The sequence below is a fragment of the Dipodomys spectabilis genome, unplaced genomic scaffold (genome assembly GCF_019054845.1).
Source record: "Dipodomys spectabilis isolate Male_0828 unplaced genomic scaffold, ASM1905484v1 ptg000069l, whole genome shotgun sequence".
NCBI lineage: Eukaryota > Metazoa > Chordata > Mammalia > Rodentia > Heteromyidae > Dipodomys > Dipodomys spectabilis.
In genome coordinates, this window is record NW_024870746.1 from 20,364,226 (window position 1) to 20,385,983 (window position 21,758).

Consider the following 21,758-nt stretch of genomic DNA (forward strand, 5'->3'; position numbering starts at 1 on the left):
GTGTCAGCCACAGAGAGAGGGATTTTAAATACACCTCCTCCCTTTCTGGGCATGGACACTGCAGCCCACTGTGTTTCACCTATGGGCTCTCCAGCCTCTCTGAACTAAAATTCTGCTTCCTGGCTCCTGACAGCCACCCCTAACTCTATCACTGCTGCTCTGACAGAGGCTGCTCGCTTATCCAAAACTTACCCCAGAAAGGTGGTTATTTTTGTCTGTCGCAGACCTCTGTGTGTTCTCCCAGTTGAAGGTGAAGCCCTAAGCAGAGACTGGAGAAGCAGACTCTTCTCTGAACCTTGTCAGCCCCACCCCTGGGGCTCCAGCGAGCTGACCAGAGTCTGCAGGCTGCGGGAGAGTTCTGGCTGGAAGGCTTAGAAGAAAGAGCTAACGGTTAGCCAACCCTGAGCTAACGGTTCCTATCCTCAGGGACTGGCAGGTGTTGCCCATTGTAGGTACTTCTTAGTGGGCAGCTCTGCTCAGCCCACCACCCCTCAGCCTGGCAGGAAATGCTAGAGGAGAGAGGGAGCAAGTCAGACTCTTGAGAGCTCTCAATGAGATAAATCCCCATCTGATGAGCAGGTACTGCATCCCTCCCCACCCCTATCTCCCTGAAGCCTTTGAAAACTAAGACACAGTCCCTCCCCAGCCACCTTCAACTTCTGCACCTCAGCTGGCCAGAAAGGGGAGAAGAGCTTGGGCTTGCATTCCAGCAAAGAGAAAGCTCCAGATGAATCACTTGCTGTCCTTACTATGCAAAAGTATAGAGGAGCCAAGAGTCCTGACCAGCCCCTTTCCGTATCTGTAAAGGAGTAAGCAAGTGGAATTGGATTTAAATTAAAACAGACCAAATTGTCTATGTGTATATATAATTGGCCATTAGATGATTGAATCCAGAATTGGTTACAGAAGGACTCTGTACTGCATAGACCTTGGGAAAAGAGAATAGCATATTTTAGGCTTGGAAGAGCCGGAGATTTTGCCTCACTCAGCCTCTGTCTCCTCAATTATACAAAATAAGAATACTTGCCCTACATGCAGAATCCCAAATGAGACAATGAGTGTGCCAGCTTTTTGTCAAGCATAAAGCAGCACCAAATGCCAACTGTCACATTGTTAATAACACCAAGAGGAATGACCGTCGGCACAGAACGCCTTAGAAAGTCACAGGCCTGAAGACAGAGGACGGGAACAGGTGACCTCCTGAGGTTCCCTGGTGGGTCCAGCATCCTCCTGGGGCTCCTCTGCCTTTCTTATCAGAGGAAGCAAAGAAATAGAAGTGGAAGTGAGCTGGCAGAGAGACAGCATCAGGCCTAGGCAGTGTCAGTTATAAGCTCTCTAGTATTCCAGGGCGAGGGTGGGGGAGGGATTGTTATTAGAAGTGAGGATGATAAGCTAAACATTGAAGTGTCCAGGAAGCCAGGGACCCTCCTCCTATTGAAACATGGTATGTGAGGGGTGGGAGGGGCATTGTTCTGCTCCAAAGCCCTCTCCCTTCCTTTAAGGATAGGAAATCTTTTTATCGGTCAGGGGCTATTTGGATATTTATAACGTCAGTGTAGAATGTCCAGAATTATCGGTACAGCAGAAGGCCTCAGACAGCCATCAAGAAGCATTTCCATGTCCATCCCATCAATGTCTCTCAGGCTAGAAGTTCTCTGTCTCACAACTTCTTACCAGTGGGCAGAAAGGGTCCCCTCTATTGAGACTTGTGTTCAGGTGGCGCCATGAAACTCACATTACAGTATCTACCCTGGCCCAGAGTAGCTCTCCCCGCCCAGGTGTGGTGTGTCTCATCTCTCAAGTGGATGGGTGAACCATTCACTTCAGCTTCCAGCATCATCGTTAAATACCAAACCTTACCCTCAGGTGTTCATTGTAGCTGGTGGCTACAAAGCTCTTGCTTTGGGGGTCTAGGCTGATTCATAGCCTATTAGAAATGAAGAGCTCAAGCAAGCCTAAGATTGCAGCTATAACCTAAGAATGAGCTATTATACTTCAAAATCATCAGGTGTTTAATTAGCACATGCTCCGGATCCTGCACTATACCGGTCTCTGACTTAGACATAGAAATGTGACGTGATCTGTGTTCACAGAGATCTCCTTGGAGAGTGACAGCCTTTAGTCTTGTGAAGAAAACACAAATGTGATCATATGTGTTAATACTAATAGGTAGCATTAGGGAAGTAGGTATTAGCTACACATTAAGTATTTGACATACATTGCCTTTTTCATCCTCACAGCTATCTTATATCTGTGGTCAGCATGGTTTCACACCGGAGGAAAGGGACCTTCACAGAGGTGTTGAAAACTCACCCGTGAAGGCTGAGAGCCCTTGCTTCCCCTTCCCTTATCAACAAAACCTCTTGTCACACTTCTGTATTTTTAGCAATCAGATCATTGAAACAATGGCAGCTTTAATTTGTACTTCTCTAATTCTAAGTAAGGTTAGGCAATTTTTTTCATGCTTTTAGCCGTCATTTATATTTCCTTTTCTGTGGCCTTGCTTTATCTCTGCAATTATTTTCTTACTAATTTCTGGGAGCTATTTTTGTCATTTATGACAAATATTTTCCCTTGACATATTTATTCTGCAGTCTGAGTTAGTTTTTTTCAAAATGCTTCTAGAAGACATTTGAAAACTTTAAATAGTAAAATCGTATTAAATCCAGGGAATTGGACCCAAGTATCTATGTTCTCATTTTCCTGAAAACCCAGTGAAATGCTACAAAATTATTTTCTTTTTAAGTACTAAGGGTTTTTTTTATAAGTTTTTTTTATTGTGAAAATACTGTACAGAGGGGTTACAGTTACATGAGCAAGGTAATGAGGTCAGTGCTTTTTCTTGCTAGGTTAGTGCTGTACTACTTTATCCAAGCTCCTAACTACTCCCCAGTGACTGGGATTATAGGCATGCCCCACCATGCCCTTAGGGCTTTTGTTTGTTTGTTTGTTTGCTTACTTGCTTGCGGTGCTAGAGATTGGACCCTGGGTCTCTCTGCATGTTAGCAAGTATTTTACTACGGATCTACACCTCCAATCCTGTCAATCTTTCTTAATTTGCTGTTGTCCATATATATTAAGAAAAGTCTTTCCGTCCAACAGTTGGCAAACCCTTTCTTTAAGTCTAGAGAACATTATTGGCTTTGTGGGCCATAACTGGTGCATTTACACTAACAGCCTCTGCAGCCCCGCAGTGGCCAGACAGCATGTAAACAAGTGGGTACAGGTGTGTTCTAACAACACTCTATTTACAGAAGCAGGTGGTGGGCCAGGTTGGGTAGAGGCCTTAGCTTGCCAACTGCTGTCCTAATCCATAGCTTGTCTTAATTATTTTCTATGTCTCTTGTTGTGTCAAAGTTTTTTCAACTTTGACATAATCAGATTGGCCTCCTTCACAAGTGTGACTTGAGCTTTTTACACAATCCATTCAGTCCACAGAAGAGGCCACCAGGGCCCAGAGTGGGTGCGTAGTTTCCTAAAGCACCAACTTTGCAGTCAGATTGCCTTGACTTTTGTCAATGGTGAGTTGTGCTTGTTTGTATGTATATATGGATGGATGGATATATGCATGCATGTATGTTATATGTATGTATTTTTGTGCCAGTACTGGTACTGGTGCTTGAACTCAAGGCCTTGTGCTCTCACTTGGCTTTTTTGCTCAACTTTGGTGTTTTGCCACTTTGAGAGCAGTCTCATAGACTTTTCTGTCCTGCTGGTTTCAAGCTTTAATCCTCTAATAGCCTCCAAATTAGTTAGAATTATAGGCATGAGACACCAGTGTCTGGCCTTTTTGAGTTCTGTTTTGTTTTATTTGTTTGTTTGCAGGTCCTGGGACTTGAATTCAGGGCCTGCACATTGTCCCTGAACTTCTTTTGCTCAAGGCTAGCACTCTACCACTTGAGCCACAGTGCCGCTTCCAGCTGAGGAATTGAACCTAGGGCTTCATGCATTCTAGGCAAACATTCCACCACTGAGCCACATTCCCAGCCCTGACATATATTTTTTAATACTAGCACTTTCTGTTTTCCTGAAGGTAAAAAAAAATACTTTTCTTGCATTCCTTTTCTTCTTTTTTATTTCTGTCTTTTAAAAATTTTATTATTATTATTTTTTGTTGATCATGGGGCCTGAACTCTGGGTCTGGGTGCTGTCCCTCAGCTCTTCAGCTCAAGGCTAGCGCTCTACCACTTGAGCCACAGCGCCACTCCGGCCTTTTCTGCATATGTGGTGCTGAGGAATCAAACTCAGGGCCTCTTGCATGCAAGGCAAGCACTCTACACTGAGCCACCTTCCCAGCCCCTGTTTTGTTTTTATACATGGCTGCCCATTTGTCTATCACTCATTCATGTCACATGTCCTAACATCTATGTTAATAATGTTTTCTGTATGCCTTAATATATTATTTCTTGTTTTCCCCCTGCATAATCCTTTCTGAAGTTTTCTGTCACCTTATTCTAATCTGTTCTGTTTTCCATGTTTTAAATACTCTCCTTCCATTGCTGTTTCATGGATGATATATTTTTCTAGAATGCTTCATCTAGCAGTTCTTAAAAAAAAAAAAGAATAGCCTAGAAATTCTTTGAATCCCTACATTCTTACAGATTTTTTTTTTATCATTACTGGTTTGCCCACATGACTACTGGCATAACTAATTTTTTCATCAGAGCTATAAAAGTATTAATCCACTAACTTAGGTATTTACATGCATCCAGCTCATAAGTTCAATTCCAGTCCAGGAAAAATTGGTGAGACACTATGAGAACCAAAACTATGGCATCGTGCTTCATGTCTACTGTCGCCTCAGTTAGCATGGTGTCCCTATTTGACTCTCCTTTAGAGAGTTTTCTAACAGTATTAAGTGTATTGGAGGCTACAAGTTTTTTGGAGACATGTGTCTGCTCATAGTCGCAGGCTTTCTAATAAAGATTCCCAGTTCAACCTCTCAAAAATAAAACAAAAAACAAAACCCCCAAAATACCCAATGGCCGGACAAAAGTTGAACAAATGCAGCAGTGGTTCTCACTGGTAGAAAATGAATTAAACAACTTGTGGGTGGGGACAGGAGGGAAAAACTGGGGTGACGTTATCCAACATGAAATGTACTCTTTACCTGGTTTATTTAACTGTAACCCTTCTGTATATCACCTTTATAATTGCAAGTTATTTTTTTAATGCCAAGGACTACAGTAGTGGCTTGGGTCATATGCTAGAGCCCTTATCTAGCATGTAGACAGCCATAGGTTCAATCCGCAGTACACAAATAATTAATACATAATAGAAAGATGGCAAATCAACAAGAAAAAGCAAAGGGTTTCGAGGGGAAGGAAGACAGCAGAAGGTGGAGAAGCGTTAGTCCAGGAAGAGCCCTTGGAGGGGACAGTTCCACTTTCTAGCTTGTGCCCTCCCAACAGGAGAAACTGGGTGAGAGCATGAGGCTGGCTCTGTATGCCCCACACTTGCTGCAGGGAACCCGTGCAAGGGCCTCAGAAGCACTGCCGGTAGGCAGTGAAACACCTGCTCCCCGGGCGCAGCGCTCCTGTAAGTCCCTGGTGTGTTTGTGGTTCCTGTTGGTTTGAGGAGAGCCTAATTGCTGAAGCCATTTCATGAGAGAGAGATGTGTGTTCTGGCAGAATCCTTGGTGGCCTGTCACTTCCTAACATGCCTTAATTGGCTCACTCGTTGGATGGCTGATTTTCAAGAGGGAACAGCAGAAACTCTTCCTGAGGTGGGAGGGGGAACTTCTCCTCCTTGCTCTTGCTGTCCCAGCCAGTTTAACTTGATCCCTGGAAGCCATGGCTGAGCAGTGGCTGACTCCTTAGCAGCTGGACAGGAGGAAGGGAAAATGAGGTTGGGTTCAAGTTCTGGCCAGCTCTCCCTCATAGGAGCCAAATAACCTCTGTGAGCCTCCCCAACCGCATTTGTGAGATAAATAATCGTTGTAGCCAGCTACCAGCTATACTCATCTAATTATGTGGCCTTTTTATTCATCTATGACAAAACCATGTATAATAGGGTCTACTGGTGAAATGTTTTTGAGATATCACTGAAAATTGGGGATGGCATTTGGAGAAAAGTGAGAGACTGGAAACTTGTGGCATGCTGCCTCACACAGCCACACAATGTCTCCAGATCCTGGGCTGTTTCTTGGCCATTCCTGTACTCATTAAAGTATCTCTCTGCCAGTCTTCGTACAAACATGTCTATGTTTGCCCCAGGTCTAGGTTTGATGAGACACAGCTCCTTTAGCCAAGTGGTAATGTGATCCCCCTGCAAATAGAAAAATTTCAGTGTCTTCTCACAATGAGAAAAGAAGGAGTGTAGGAGAAACTACATCACTGAGTCCCAGAGTGCCATGTGTTTTATATACCTCATTTAATTCAGATGCCAACCCTGCATGGCATAATGGGTACATTACAAGAATGGCCTAACAATGGACCCACTTTGGAGAAAAATGTTTCAAGATGAAGAGACAGAGTATGGGTGGAGAGCTACTTGGAGAATTCAGCTTTGTCTGAACTCTTGTCTGTTACATGGTCTGGTGGGAGATGAGAATGGCAACATGCACACACACACACACACACACACACACACACACACACACACACACACACACACACACACACACACACCACACCAGTGACATCTAATTTCAAATAAAGATGGCAAGTCCTTGTTTTTCTAAATCCCGGTAAGAGCCAAGGAGGCAGAGGCCTCCACAGGAATATGCTGGAGGAAGGGCAGGGGGTGCTGCAGCCCACATCTTGAGGGTCACACAAGCCAGGCAATAGGAGCTTTCCCTGCGTGTTGCCCAGGTTCACTGAAATGAAGTGTACAATATTTAGAGCAGCACTTGGAGCACAAGGAGTCCAGCGCCTGTCACCCAGGACCATCATTGTTAGCTCATCTGGGTTCCTTCTGTGGGTAAAGCCCCTGTTGTCTCTCTGTGATCTGGGGACATGAGGGCTCATTTCTCTGCCATCTTGGTAGCTCTGTGTCCTCTCCCCTTTCTCTTGATATTTCTTATTTCATTTTGCCTTCATAGTTGAGTGCTTCTGCAAAGCTTTCTTCTCTTCCTTCTTTCTCATTACATCATAATCATTCTTTCTCTTTGGGCCTCTGTCCCTCTCAATTGCCCTGTTTTCCTGGAGTTTGAACCCACTTCTGTGGCCTCCAGATCCCCAGCTCACTAGAACTTCCTTACAGCTTCTGTGCGGGAGCCACCAGTCCCTCATAAGCAAGACAGACTTCATGGGGCTAGTGTGCAGAGAGAGCTTTTCTTCCCTTGCCTCTGCTCTCTCAGAAAAGCCAAGAAGCTTTTCGGGTTCTGGCCACTGCTGGGAGGGACTTTACTGTGCCGCAGCCATCACATCTGGACGGTGATGATGAGCAAAGACACCAGGTGGAAATGGCAGCTGCGTTTCCAGAACCATTTCAAGAGGCCAGTTCACCATCTGCTGGAGCTTTGTCCCTCTCATAATTTATCTTGGATTTAAAAGGGGAGCAGGTCCTGGAATGCCTGGACTAATAGTTTTAAGCCTACTTTAGGGATAAAGGACTATTTGGTCATCTGGACATGGAATCAATCCTTGAATAGAGTCCCCATGGAAGGTGTGTGTTTGGATGAGATAAGACATGGGAGATCAATGTGGTACCCAGTCTGCAGCTGAATGGCACAGGACTTTTCTCAAATGCATCTATGGTGCAGTGGAGTCTCTGTTATTTCTTATAAGCTATCAAAATACATTTTTTAACAATTTTTTAAAGGCCAAGAAGATGGCAGACATTCCTGCTTCAAGGTAGACATGAAAGCTAAATTTTCCAGATCTTTAACTTATCTCAACTTCTGAGCCAGATGCCAAAACTTACTTCTGGGTCAGATGCCAAAAGTTACTCATGGAATAGATACATTCGCCTTCCTATTTTTGTATTGGATTCAGGACCAGTTTCATGGTGAGTGAGTGGAAAGAAGGAAAGAAATGCAATTTGCAAACTGTGCTTGTCTACCATAGGCCTATAGTAACATCACGTGAAAAGAAATACTGAACAAAGGCGGTAGGAATGACATACCCACTGATTGTGCACCCCTAATCTCCTCATTCTGCATCTGCTGTTTCCTGAATATTAAAATACCACTTTCGCAGATGTGCTGATATATCTTAACCCTCTCGAAAATCAGCTGGCTGTGTGTGTGCCTATTAGGAACAGAATAGAACGCCTTTGGCCGGCTGCATGGCCAGGCCTCTGTAGGGAGGAACTGGCCCCTTGTCCGTGGCCCTCGCTTTCACTGGGGCAGAAGCCCGGGATGCATGTCATTAGTCAGCCTGGAGACTGTATAAATGTGTGTGGTTTGGAGACCTATTATTATACTTGTAGCCTGGGAATGAGGAGCTACCACACATGGCCTCTGGAATTGGAATCAAATATGCCCAGGTCCATAGCAGGCAAGATTGCAAGAGGCAGAAGGAGACTCCTGAAGGCAGCCTTGAAGTCTCAGCTCCGAGACCTGGAATTCACTGGTCTCTATGTGAGAGGCTGGTTCATCAACACTGGCCACAGTGTGATCAACTCATTGGTCATTAAAGAAGTCTAGCATACATCCCAAGGCCAAGCTTGAAGCTGTCCTGTTTCCTTGTTTCCACTAGGAAGAGTTCTCTTTGGCCCTCAGTCACTTGGGCTTTTTTTCCAGGGTACTGGCAATCTTTCCAAGTTCAGAAAAATGAGATTCTTCTTTCCCCTAGGGCTCCTTTAGTCTGGGATCTATCAGATCTTAACTTTGGATAGCCATTGGCTGAAGTTATGATTCTGTCTATTCATTGAACATTAGCAAAAGATTTAACCTCTCTGAGCCTGAGATTCCTCACTATCTCACTATTACAAGAGGAATAATAGTTCCTAGATCATGGGCTTGCAGTTAATGGGCTTGAGAGGCAATAAGCTAAGGTATGTGAAATGCTTAGCATTGGTGGGCTCAGTAGGCATCTGTTCATTACGTGATTTCACTCAAGCTGCAGTTGGGCAATAGATGAATCATTAAAAGACAGGTTGTCTCAGACTTGGACAGAAATCTGCCTCCTTTTGTCCTACAAGTCGTACAGATTGGGAGACTAGACTGAGCAGAGGTGGGAGAAGAAAGGGTCCATTGGTCCTTGTAGCTATGAGAACCAAGAGACATTTCAAAGCCTGACTACTACAGTGGCAGTGGTGGCATTAACCAGTACATCCCACCAGGGGAGGATGGTATGCCACCAAGTGCAAGTTTACAGTTTTAAGGGAGATTTTCAACTGTATTGTTTTTTACTTACTTAGCCCTTCATTTTCCAAACTTCCTTTTTTGTTCTTTTTCCAAGTCTCTCTTTCTCTCTCTTTCCCTCTATCTCTGCTGGATTTCTTATTCATAACCTGCATTGTCTTCTTAGTTTCATTTAACCATTTATTTGCCTGCTTCCTATTGGGTTTCACTGGACTTTATTTTTTTTTAATGATCCTTTTAATTTTTCATCAAGGATTTCATCTGTATATCTTTTGGAAGCATCAAATAGTTGTTCCTATGGTGAGATTTGCATATCTGATGAGTTATACATCTGATCCAGATGGTGTGGGCCCAGAAGCTGCACAGGAAGAGGTGGTGGTGAGAACCAGGGTCTTCTCCATGGCTCTCACACCCTTTCATAGGATGGCCTACTTAGCATGCAGCCGTCTCCTGAAGATCTGTCTGAGGGTGCTGATTTGTTATGCAATGATGGTTTTATTTCCCTCCCGGCACTGTAGTGCAGTCTCTCAAGGCTTCTTTGGCAGTGGGAACCCTGGTAATTTCCTCCTTGCCCTGTTAATGACAGGGCGTTGGCCTGTGCAGGGGGAGGGGAAGTGGGAATCATGTAGGCGTGGGGGCAGGATCTGCACCTGTCTGCACCCCTAGAAGCAGGACTTGGACTGGAGGACATTGCCAGTGTGTGTGTGTGTGTCTGTGTGTGTGTGTGTATGTGTGTGTGTGTGTGTGTCTGTCTGTGTTAGTGTCTGTGTATATGTGCCTGTGTCACAGCTGGAGCAAAAGAGTTGCTCAAGGCAGGACAGCAGCAAGAATCACAGTGTTTCCTCCCTGTCCTGTCTGTAACAGGCCTAGGCTTGGTGCAGATTCAGCACACAGGGGAGAGCTAGTGGGAATGCTGTGGGCCCTTGCCTTTAATCCTGGGACTTACTGACTCCACACTAAGATTGACCACACCCTTAGCTTCAGAGAATGAACGACCTCATTGATCCTCGAGAGTGAGTTCTTCCATTTGCTTCTGTATTATAACACCTACTCCTATCGTGCAGGCCACCCAAAAGGTTTGAGTAACAGTCATTCTCCTGGGCCCCAAGTGTCATGAGAGTGGTCACTGGGATCCTGAGGTGTCTTCCTTCCAGGCGGTGTAGTCGAATTTCTGGAGGGTCTCACAGAGAGGAATATGCAGGGTTTATGACACCTAGCATAGCCCAAACGTAGTCACTCACTTCTCAAGATAGCTCCGAGATATAGCACGGGGGGCTGGGTGGAAGATCCTGTGCAAAGTGTGGCCACTGTGCAGGTTTCCGATTGCTCATGAGCCTGTGAAGACTGTGAAACTTTCTAGCAGCCACAATTGTTAGCATCCAATGGTGGTTTGCTGAGACTCTTTCTTCCCTCCACTCACCTACCTTGTGGAGAAAGGATTGTAGCCAGGTAGTTTGTTTCTCTTACCATGCTGTGTATTCCCAGGCCTCTGACTTTTACAAGATTCCAGTCTCTCTCTTGCTGATTTCCAGTGGTGTCCCACACTCTCTCACCTCAGCCTTACACCCATCACTTTGGGTCCTTCTAGGGAAGAGGACAGTGCTAGTTGCTTTAGCCACCTTGGGCCTTCTTCCATGCAAGACTTACATAGACATTTCATGTTACATGCCAACTAAGACTTTGATAGAACAATTTCCTTAGGATCTGCAATCAGCATATAGCAGGGTGGGCCACTACACCTGGCCCTTACACATACCTCTGTGTGCTATGCTGTTACATGTGTACAGTTTTATACTGATGCATGGGAACCATGAGAACAGCTGGCAGAGACAAGAGCCTGTGGCAGGGCTTGAGACAGGGCCAGCAGGAGATGGGAGGATAAGAATGTGGTAAAGGAACCTTGTCTTTATCTATCGGATGGCTGCTATAACAAATACCCACAAACCTGCTAACTTAAGATAATAGAAATATTCTCTCTCAAAGCTGTGGAGGCCAGAAGTCTGTAATCAGCATTAGTCTACAGCTTTGGTTTCTTTTGGAGGTTGGAGGGAGGATCCCTTCCATGCCTGTCTCTTGGCTTCTGGTTGATTGTAGCTGTCTTTCCCATCCATTGGCTTGTAGAAATCTCCTATGACCTTTCTCTCTATGTTTCCTAGCTTTCTCTTTCAGTCTTTTATAAAGATGTCCATCATTAGATGTAGGGCCCAGTGTACTTAATATCATTTAAAGATCTTTATTTTTCTTATATCTGCAATACATTTTATTCCAAATAAGATCACATTATGAGGTTTAAGTCATCCGCATATACTGAGAGAAACTCCTTTTTCTTAGGCATTCTCTGAGCAGAATGACACATATGTCTCTGGGCCACAGACATGTCTATGGGCCAGATAAGGCTCCTGAAGTCATGGCAGAACAGCCATGTATGTGTCTCTTCTGCTTCTCATCTACTGCCTATGACCATCTGCCTCTACTGATCATTTTGTATGGCCTGAAAATGATACTGCAATTTCCAAATGGCCATTGGATGGTTCTCTAAGCCTTGGAGAACAGTTGGCTGGCCAGGGACTATGTTTGGACCATAGCTCCATAGCTTTATCCATTTGGGAGTTACTTATCCTTTCTAGACTGAAGTTTCAGCATCTGAAAAAGTGAAGTTAATAAACAGACACAGCTGTTATGGTTACTGCAGGGTGGTAGGAGATAGCATCTGTTCTTTGCTTGCAGGTGGACATAGTCCTTGGACATAGGAGTTGAGTTCTCTGTCCAGTATCAGCCCTACCACTTAGCCTGCCACCTCAAAATGTTGTTCTACATTGGTTGCCATTGTGTCTTGATAAGTGCTGTTCCTATTTGAAATACCCTCACCCAAATCCTCAACCTTTTATCCCCACTATCCCCCTATCATTCTTCTACAGTGATCTTAGGGATCACTTTCACAAAGAGTATACTTATTGAGCAATTATTAAGTAATCAAACTTAGGCCGTATTATAGCCCTAGCAATCAGTGGTATTATGTGATTGGGCAGATGAGGAAACAGGCTTGAGGAACATGATCTCGTCTGCCTGGCAGGAAGCCCTGGTGATCACTAGTGCTGTCTGTCACTGCATACTGATTCCATGAGCTCTTCCCTCTCTGGGCCCACTTGGTGCTTTTGCCTGCAGCCTGGTACCTCCTGGAGGGCAGGACTGGGCTCTATCCCCTTCTAGCCTCAGGCTCTGGCAGCACAGTACTAGCTCAATGAGCAGTGACAGTATGACCTTCTTCAGTCCCTCTGGGGGCCTCTTCTTCTGTTTGAGGTGCAGGACCTCCCTGGTTTGAGCAGTCACCTATTCATGATGCCGTGGAAGGGGGGAAAGTGTGGTATTTGTTTCCATACTAATAGAAATAATCATCCTGGAAGTGGAAAGTATTAAGGCATGTTTTTTTATTTCCTTACTCAGGAGTTGGTGACAGGAGGATCACAGTTTAAAGCCAGCCTAGGTAAAATTAGTGTGAGAGTCTATCTCATAAATAAGCCAGGCAACTGTAATCCTAGCTACTTGGGAGACAGACATAGGAGAATGGAGGTTCGAGGTCAGCCCAGATAAACTAAAAGCAAAAACACTAGGGACATGGGTCAAATGGTAAGTTTCAGGCCTTGAGTTCAATTCCCAGTACTGTCCCAAACATAAATAAATAAATAAAACAAAATAACAAAGCAATGTCCTTTTCTAAAAGCAAAATCTAACCAACTACCTTATCCTATCAAGCCTTCTGAAGCTTGTTTTTCCAAGTCTTAAGTTTCTTAAGTGGCTGAGCTCGTTAATCTCCATGTTTTATCATCTGCCATAAAACCACTCAGGGGTTACTTGTGGACAGGATTGGTGGCTAAGGAAACCATGAGCAAAACTCATGTCATTTCCATAGGGTTGTCAGGGTGGGGCCTTGTCCTCCTGATTCTCTGTGGCTCAAGACAGCCTATATCAGTTGACAAGATGGTCCCCATCCCTGGGAGGAGAGAAGGCCTGAGGCAGGGCTCTTTTCTCTCTTGGGGCCACCTGGTGAATATCCCACACCTGAAGTCAAGTGCTCAGTATACCCTTGCTTGGCTTTGGGTCCCACCACTTCAGACAGAGAACCAGGTCTTTATCAAGACCAGGAAAGGAGCCAAAAGTTATTTTAGTATCTAGTCACCTCAGTCATCCTTTGGGGGCTCAAAGACTCAGGTCCTAGGTAGCACACAGGCAGGCTGGAAGTGTGTAGTCCCACTCACTCATGAGCAGAAACACACACATACCACGGAGGATGGCAGAGTGGCTGGGACCTTGAGAGGAGGCATCAATCCTGGGGGTTTCAGACACTGCTCAGGCTGCCTGCATCAGACTCACCTGAGAGCGCTTGTGGCACCTGCCTGGTTTTTAACTCCACCTCAGGCAATTCTCACTCTGTGGCGACGCCGCTCTACGTGGTTCTGCAGGACAGACAGTCTGGAGACCAATCGATCCAGTCCAACCAATGAAGGACATGACATACACAAGGTCACCCAGTGGCCAGTTAGTGGCAGGGCTGGGACCATTCCAAGCCTGTGTTCTTCCTACTCGACCCTGAGTATTTCAGATTGGCGATGTATGTCTGAATTCAATGAAATAGCAAACTAATTTCCTTTTGGGTTTAGCATAGGTTTCTATGACTCATACCTCAGATTCTACTCATATATGCAAATCGCTGGGAATTGACATTAGGTTTATAGTTTCTATTAAGTGCCTTAATTCTACTCCATCCCACATCTCCCAGCTATCCAGTTTCAAGGAAGTCCATTCCTATCCCAGGTTTGCCTTTCTTCTACTTAGGCTACTGGCACCCTCTTGAAGGGGACTCCTACTCTTTTCTGGCTTAGTCTTGACTTGGGATACTTGGGAAAGGGTTAGACTTGAAAGAGGCTGGGTGCACTTTTAAGGCAACCCAGAAGAGATGTTCGATTGCCCTGACTCACCTCAGATCCCAGGAGGGGACTGATTTGTCAAACTAGAATCAAAATAGTTGCTCAGAAAGCCCTGTAGCTTAAGGATTGGAGGGTCAATTCAGGTCAGCTCAACAACCACTTACTAAAGGCAATTGCTAGGGGGCAACCTCAGAGGGATGCTGAGTAGGACCAGCAAGGTATCATAGCTATCTCTCCCCAGAGGAGTCCTTTGACCTCTGCTAATATGGGGCATTATAAGCTTTTCAGGACCCATCAGACAATAAGAAAATCCTATGCTCTTGGAGGCCAGCAGAATTCAGTCTACTAGGTCCAGGAAAGAAATGTATGTCCCCCTCATGGTGTCTGGATTCATGATGGGAACGGAGGATGTCTATCTCCAGAGCTGTGCCCTTCCAGTGAGTGATTAGTTGTGTCTCGTAATACCTTCAGATAGACCCTGACATTTACCTATTGTTATGGTCCCTATCTAAGGATTCCTGGGATGAAGAAAAGGGCACTAGCCCACACCTGTAAGTTATACTTCTAATGATGTGACCTTGAACAGGTCACTCTACCTGCTAAACTTTGTTCTACTCAGTTGTCAAATTGTGATGGAGAACCCTGCACATCTCCTCACAGTAAAGCTAGTCTTTGTAAGATAATGGTTCACTTGAATGTGTAGATTAACCCATACAGCACTATAGAAACAGAACTGCAGCATTAAAAACTACCAAATCTCCATTCTCTAGAGGATCTTTTGAGATGATCTCACTCAGTGGTGTTCCAAATGATTGTTCGGGCACAGAACCTTTCCTTGAAATAAAAGCATACAATAATGTCCAGTAAATAAAAAGAAACCTGGCACTGCGTTTATAGGACCTGGGGGTGAGCTGTCCAGCCAGGAGGCAGGCATAAAGTGGCTTGCTTAGGGCCCAGTGGGGCCAACATAGACACTTTGCTCTTCAGTTTTCCTTTTAGACTCTTTTGATGAAACTAGAATGACTTCCCTAGGAAGATTCCAGTTTATACAAAAGAACAAAGGCTATTGTCCTCATTTAAAAAAAAAGGTTTATCTCAGGATGGCTTCTAAATTTCAGCTCTTTAAGCTTATGTAAGAGTATAAAATTAAAATTTGTCAATCCATGAAAATGAAATAAGTATGAGGTCAGTAAGAAACAGATGAATGAACATGGAAGCCCACTAGGATTTTTATTAGACTCTAACCTTCATACGCCTAGATGTTGCACATAGAATAAATCCTGCAGTCTCCTCTGTCTCCTCAGACCGTAAAAGCAGATTGGGTAGGAGGGGCGTAGATCATTTCTTTTGCCAGAGCCTGGGCCTTATGAACAGGGTGGCAGCCATAACCTGTCCATACACTGACATAGTATTGATTTATTGACAGTTTATTGAGTCCTTCATAAGCTGGACTAAATGTGAAAGATGGTTTGTCTTTAGAGAGCTTTCATCTAAGGAAAAAGACCAGCCAATGGAGCCTTTTCTCAGTGGGCTGCAATACCCTGAGGAGGAACGTACAGCTGAACTATGCTTGGCACTACTTGGAAGGGTTTTCTGACCTATAGGTGGGGAGAGTTGGGGAAATGATCCTAGGTCACATAGAAATCAAGTTGGAAGAGCAGGGTTGAACTGAAGGATCTTCATGCGAAGTGACCCAGAATTTTTCTAGCACCTGAACTTACTTAGCATGGTTAGAGGAAGGAGGGTTGAACAGAGACCAGAGCATGTGACACCACTAGCTATGTCTTGAGTGTGGATTGATACAGGCCCATCTACCTGGGGGTAGAACATCTTCAGTGGACACCTCTGCCTCCCAAACTCCATGGGCTCAGCAGTAGCATTCAGAGGTACTATGTAGCCTGGAACAGGAATATGCATACACACACATACAAAATGATAGACTTTTAGTGTTTATATGAAGCATTTCTAGGGAACATGACTCATGGGAGGGAGAGGATCTGAGGAAAATGGACTAAGATATGCTGAGCACTTTCTCTCAGACGTTCACAGTATACATTAGCATATTAGGCTCTGAGTAATCCTACAAGAAAACAACTGATTTAACACAACCACAAAGCTCAAACTTACTTCAACTTGAAATGCTTTCCTCTCTCACAGCATCTATTAAACCCTCGTGGAACCCTGAGGAAAAGCTAGATGGCCAGGCCTCTATCTAGAGCACATTTTGGGCTTAGGGTCTTGCCTGTCCACACCTGTCCTGCCACAGGGATCTGTCAGTATCTTAAAAGCAGCCAGAGTACCGTAGTAGCTGATGCTGGTGCCACAGACCGAATTGTCATGACTCATACAGCCACTCCTGCCCACTCAGACCTCGAATACTTGTCAAAATGCACGGTCATGGCTGCCTCTGAGACAGACTCCATGACTAACTTCTAAGCAGCACTGAACTTATCAAGCATAACCCTCGACAGCAGATCAGCAAAGCTGTCAGGCCACACCAGCTCCATATGAGATCCTTTGCCTTGTCTCCTGGAGGAGGCTGGCATTACTGTCTGATTCTCTAAGGAAGGTACAGACATGGTGCACCTGCCAATTGGTTGAGGCAGTGATATTCAGGTGGGCCTCCTCTGATACACATGATGACACTGTGGAAAAATCCAATAGACTTCAGAAGATGCAATGTAGACCCAGAGCACCCTGCCCCCTCCTAAAAAAGGCCCAGGCTGGCAATGTCTCAATTGGAACATGCTGTCTATGTTAGTTTCAGGCTGAATAGCATGGATTACGATCCCCTCCCACCCCTTCTAGCACTCACTACAAATAAGTATGACACCTTTGAAAGCCTGCCTGAACACTTGTAAACCGTCTTGGAATAAATTTTGTGTCGATTCCGCAATGTTAGATGAACTTCTTTTTCCCTACCCTTGTTGGGACAACACATTTCAAGCTAAAGGGCTACTTCTGACCTCGGATGTTGAGAGATCAAGAGGGCCATAAATGTCCTGAGCCAAATCCTTTCTTTTATAACACATACAATGAGCTCTATGGCTTTTTGCCCCCATGTCAAAGACATTCTCCCTCAACTCATTAGCAAAAACCTAACTGTTTCCATTCATTTATTCCACAGGTATTTATGGAGGGTATCCTAGTGTCAGGCATTTCTAAAAGCTGGGCATAGTGACCAACACAATCTTTGTGCTATTAGGTGACAAGTGAAAGAAAAAATAAGCAAAAGATGTGTGGCATGCAAAAAGTACTGTCGTGATCACAGAACATTCAGAGGGGATAAGATATGGATGTGTGAACAACTGGTATCTTGTTCAGGTATTGTGGTTTATAAAGAATAAAATCCCACTCGAATTAGCTCGACTGAAAAAGGGTGGCAGGGATCCCGTGAGGAATCAGACATGCTGTAAAAATGAAAAGTAAGAAGCAGAAGAGTTGGCACTGAAAGTCGTTGTCTCTTTTAGGTGCATCCATATTCTCATTTGCTTTCTCTCCATCCTACCTTCCTTCCCCATTCCCTTCTAAGAAAGGCTGAGAGCAGAGAGGAAATAGTCATTATTTCTGCTAGGCGTGAGTTTAAGTAATTAAGGCATCAGAGCAGTAACAGAACAGAAAGGGCTAATGGATCTGAAAGGACAACTTAGAACTTGGTAAAGCCAAGGAAGGCTCTATGGAGGAGAGGATATTTGATTTGGGCCTTGATTCGAGGAAGATCTGGATACCTGGTAGAGAAAAGGGACCTGTATGTATAGGGATACTGGGATGGAAGGCTACTCATCATCCATCTCAGAGCACTGGGAGTCAAGGAACAGGGTACTAGTAGATCTACTTACTTATCCTTACCCCCTCATCCTTGTGATGTCTCTGGTTAGGTTGCTGTAGCCCTCTTCAAAGTAGACAGAATTCTCCTGAGTACCCTAGCATCGATCTGCACTTTAGACTTCATATGAGGCTGGACTGAGGATGGAACAAGGGGAGGCAGGATAATGCCATCAAAGCTGATGAAGGCAATGAGAGGTTACAGAAGAAATGCTTCCCAGTAGAGATCAGAAAGCCACTTATTAAGTCCTAGATAAGTATGTTGAAGACTTAGCATGTATCTACTTACCTTCCTGTTAGTGACCACAATGTAAATTCATTCAGTGACAGGAGCTTGAACCAAGAAATCAAAGCATGGGCAGAGGCTAATGCTTTACAATTTGCTGATTGATTACTAGTATTAGGCAATACCTATTTTACTAGATACCTCTATGCTAGGCACTCTACAATGAACCTCATTGGTCATATCTGAAAGTTTACTGAGAGGTACCATCAGAGGTTGCTGGATAGGGGCTCATGAAGGCTGGGTGATTCAGGTACATAAGGTCCTTGAGAGAGCATAGACAGCAGGATTCAGTGCTTTCCTATAAGCCATCTGTGTTAGCTTTACCTCAGGTCTGAAATGTAGAGATTGTCCCTAGTTTTGGTGAGACTCTCAAGTTAAAAATACCTGCTTGACATCACATGACTAGAAGTTGGAGTTGGGACTTGAGTAGTTCTGCCAGGTCATGTTTTTGGTATGCTACTACCATGTATGACTCACCAAGACTGTGAACCCCTGCCAAACCTTATGGCAGGACTTGGGTTGGTTTGGGAGTTGTGTACACACAGCATAAAGTTTTAGATTGGAATGATAGAGAAGGTGTTTCATCCTTTACCTGTGACCTTTTCTCATCTTAATGACCTTGACAATGTTGGTCTTCAGCAATTTCATAAAAAAAGATAATCCCTTGTAGGTTGCTTTCTATGAAGTCAGATAACATATGGATAAAAACATGTCCTAGCATCTACCTGCCACATGTAATATGAACCAGAAATTACAAAGCTTCCCAATGATTAGATGGATTCTAGCCTAGAAGAAAGCCCTGTATTCTCTTCCTGACCATTCTGCATGAAGTATTGTCCTTATCAATGATTAACCTATGGGTTATCTCGTGGATTTTGGATTTCGTAGCTTGGATACAAGTTCCTGATAGGCAACTTATCTGTTTATGTGATGTTCAGCCACTCCAAGCCGTAGTTTGGTCACACCTAAATGGGAATAATATATATTCCAATGGCCTTGCAATACGGAATTCATGAAATAACATTACAAGAAAATGAGGGAGTCAGAATGCTGGGAAGATGGCTCAGTGGTAGAGCGCTTGCCTTGCATGATGAGGCCCTGGGTTTGATTCCTCAGCACCACATAAGCAAAAAGAAAAAAGCTGGAAGTGGTGCTGTGGCTCAAGTGGTAGAACGCTAGCCTTGGGCTGAAGAGCTGAGGGACAGCGCCCAAGCCCAGAGTTCAGGCCTCATGACCGGACCCCCCCAAAAAAAGAAAGAAGAAAATGAGGGAGGAATGACACTGTTCAAAAGGAAATGTACTCATTACCTGACTCATGTAATTGTAACCCCTCTGAACATCACCTTTACAATAAAATTTTAAATTTTTTTTAAAAATGTAAAACAGAAATAACATTAAAGTACCTTAGGAACTGCCATACACTGCCTAAGTGTTGGAAATTATTAAGACAAGCTTCTGTTTAAACTCATGGATCTTTGTTCTACTCTATGATACCCAAAGAAAGGAGAGCTTCTGTCTGAGACTTTCACTTCTCACAGGCAACCAGACTGACTTGGGTATAGATCTATAGATGGAATAGAATAGAAGCCTTTTTGCTATATCCCCTCTCTGGGAACTCAGATGAGCTTTCTTTCCCTGGGGAGTGGTTTGGGCTGGAAATGTTCAAAGTCTGTGCATCAGAATCCTGCAGAATGTTTTAGGTACAGATTCAGTTACTCCCCTCTGGAAAGTCAATGAAGTAGGTCCGAAGTGGGAACAGGAAAGTGATTTTTTAATAAAGTTTATCAGGTGATTCTGAATTGTAGGGAAGAACAAGCTTAAGAGAGGCCCAGGCTCAGAGTCAGGACAGCAAGAGCTTCGAGGATGCTACTTGAAGTCTCCAGCTTGTGGGGACAGAGTTTGTTCCTCCTAAAGAAGGGGGAGACAATGCGCATCAGTCTCCCCACTTTTGGAGAGCTAGGAAACTGGCCTGAAGAAAGGGAAAGGGCTGTCGGCTACCAGGTAGGCCACGGAGGCCTTAGGAGATGGCCCGGGAGCTGGGCAGAGATGTCGTACAGGGGCTGAGCTGTCCCTGCAGCCACCCCCCACCACCCCACCCCACCCCACCCCCCAGTGAACGCCGTGTGTCTGTCTGTCTCCCTGCAGATCGTGTTCCGGAAGATCAGCGACGTGAAACGGGAAGAGGAAGAGCGCATGAAACGCAAGAACGAGGCCCCCCTGATTTTGCCCCCGGATCACCCCGTCCGACGACTCTTCCAGCGCTTTCGCCAGCAGAAGGAGGCCAGGCTGGCGGCCGAGAGAGGGGGTCGGGATCTCGATGACCTGGACGTGGAGAAGGGCAATGCCCTCGCGGAGCCCGCCCCGGCCAATCACACGCTGGTCAAGGCCAGCGTGGTCACGGTGCGCGAGAGCCCCGCCACGCCCGTGTCCCTGCAGCCGGCCTCCACGTCGTCGGGCGGGGCAGACCACGCCAAGCTGCAGGCGCCCGGCTCCGAGTGCCTGGCCCCGCGGGGCAGCGCGGGGGACTGTGCCAAGCGCAAGGGCTGGGCCCGCTTCAGGGACACGTGTGGGAAGGGCGAGGACTGGAACAAGGTGTCCAAGGCCGAGTCGATGGAGACCCTCCCCGAGAGGACCAAGGCGTCCGGCGAGGCCACGCTGAAGAAGACAGACTCGTGCGACAGCGGCATCACCAAGAGCGACCTCCGGCTGGACAACGCGGGCGAGGCCCGGAGCCCCCAGGACAGGAGTCCCATCCTGGCAGAGGTCAAACACTCCTTCTACCCCATCCCCGAGCAGACCCTGCAGGCCACGGTCCTGGAGGTGAAGCACGAGCTGAAGGAGGACATCAAGGCTTTGAACGCCAAAATGACCCATATCGAGAAACAGCTTTCCGAGATTCTCAGGATATTAACTTCCCGAAGGTCCTCGCAGTCTCCCCAGGAGCTGTTTGAAATATCAAGGCCCCAATCCCCAGAATCAGAGAGAGACATTTTTGGAGCCAGCTGAGAGGTGTGTAAGAAAAACAAAACAAACAGAACCAACAACAACCATAAAGAAGAAGTTCAAAGACAAAATGTCTGCACCCCTGGCCCGGACACCACCGCCTCCACACATGCCCACATGCCCAACAGTTTTTCAAGTAGGCTTTTCTGGACAGAGAATTCCAAGTGGGGTCCAAATGGCTTAGGTGTGCTCAATGGCCCCTCACCTCTCACTCTCTCTCTGGAAAAAAAAAAGATAGGGGCAGCGATGTGTGCTACACATTGCAGGATGGCAGCTGCATTTGAACAGTCTTTGCACAATTCTGGAAGAAGGGGCTTGCTGTCTAAAAGGTCTTTTCCTTCATTTTAAATATTTTTTACTACCATAGTATTTATAAAAGATGAAAACTACCGGAAAAGAGGAGCATCCATGTGGGACTGGTAGAAGAGAGCCAAGGACTCCTCCTGGCCTCCTTCACCCAACTCTCCAA

At 45.4% G+C, this 21,758-nt stretch overlaps 1 protein-coding gene across 2 annotated transcripts in view; it reads left to right on the forward strand.

The window, feature by feature from the left end:
• Positions 1–21,296, forward strand: part of Kcnh1 (potassium voltage-gated channel subfamily H member 1) — a 313,617-nt gene extending 292,321 nt beyond the window's left edge. The window contains exon 11 of one of the 2 annotated variants that reach the window (XM_042682005.1): positions 20,432–21,296. In XM_042682005.1, the coding sequence (XP_042537939.1) occupies positions 20,432–21,292 (861 nt within the window). In that variant the 3' untranslated portion in view covers positions 21,293–21,296. The remainder of the gene's footprint in view (positions 1–20,431) is intronic. The other variant, XM_042682007.1, reaches the window with a different exon arrangement.
• Positions 21,297–21,758: the final 462 nt, after the last annotated feature.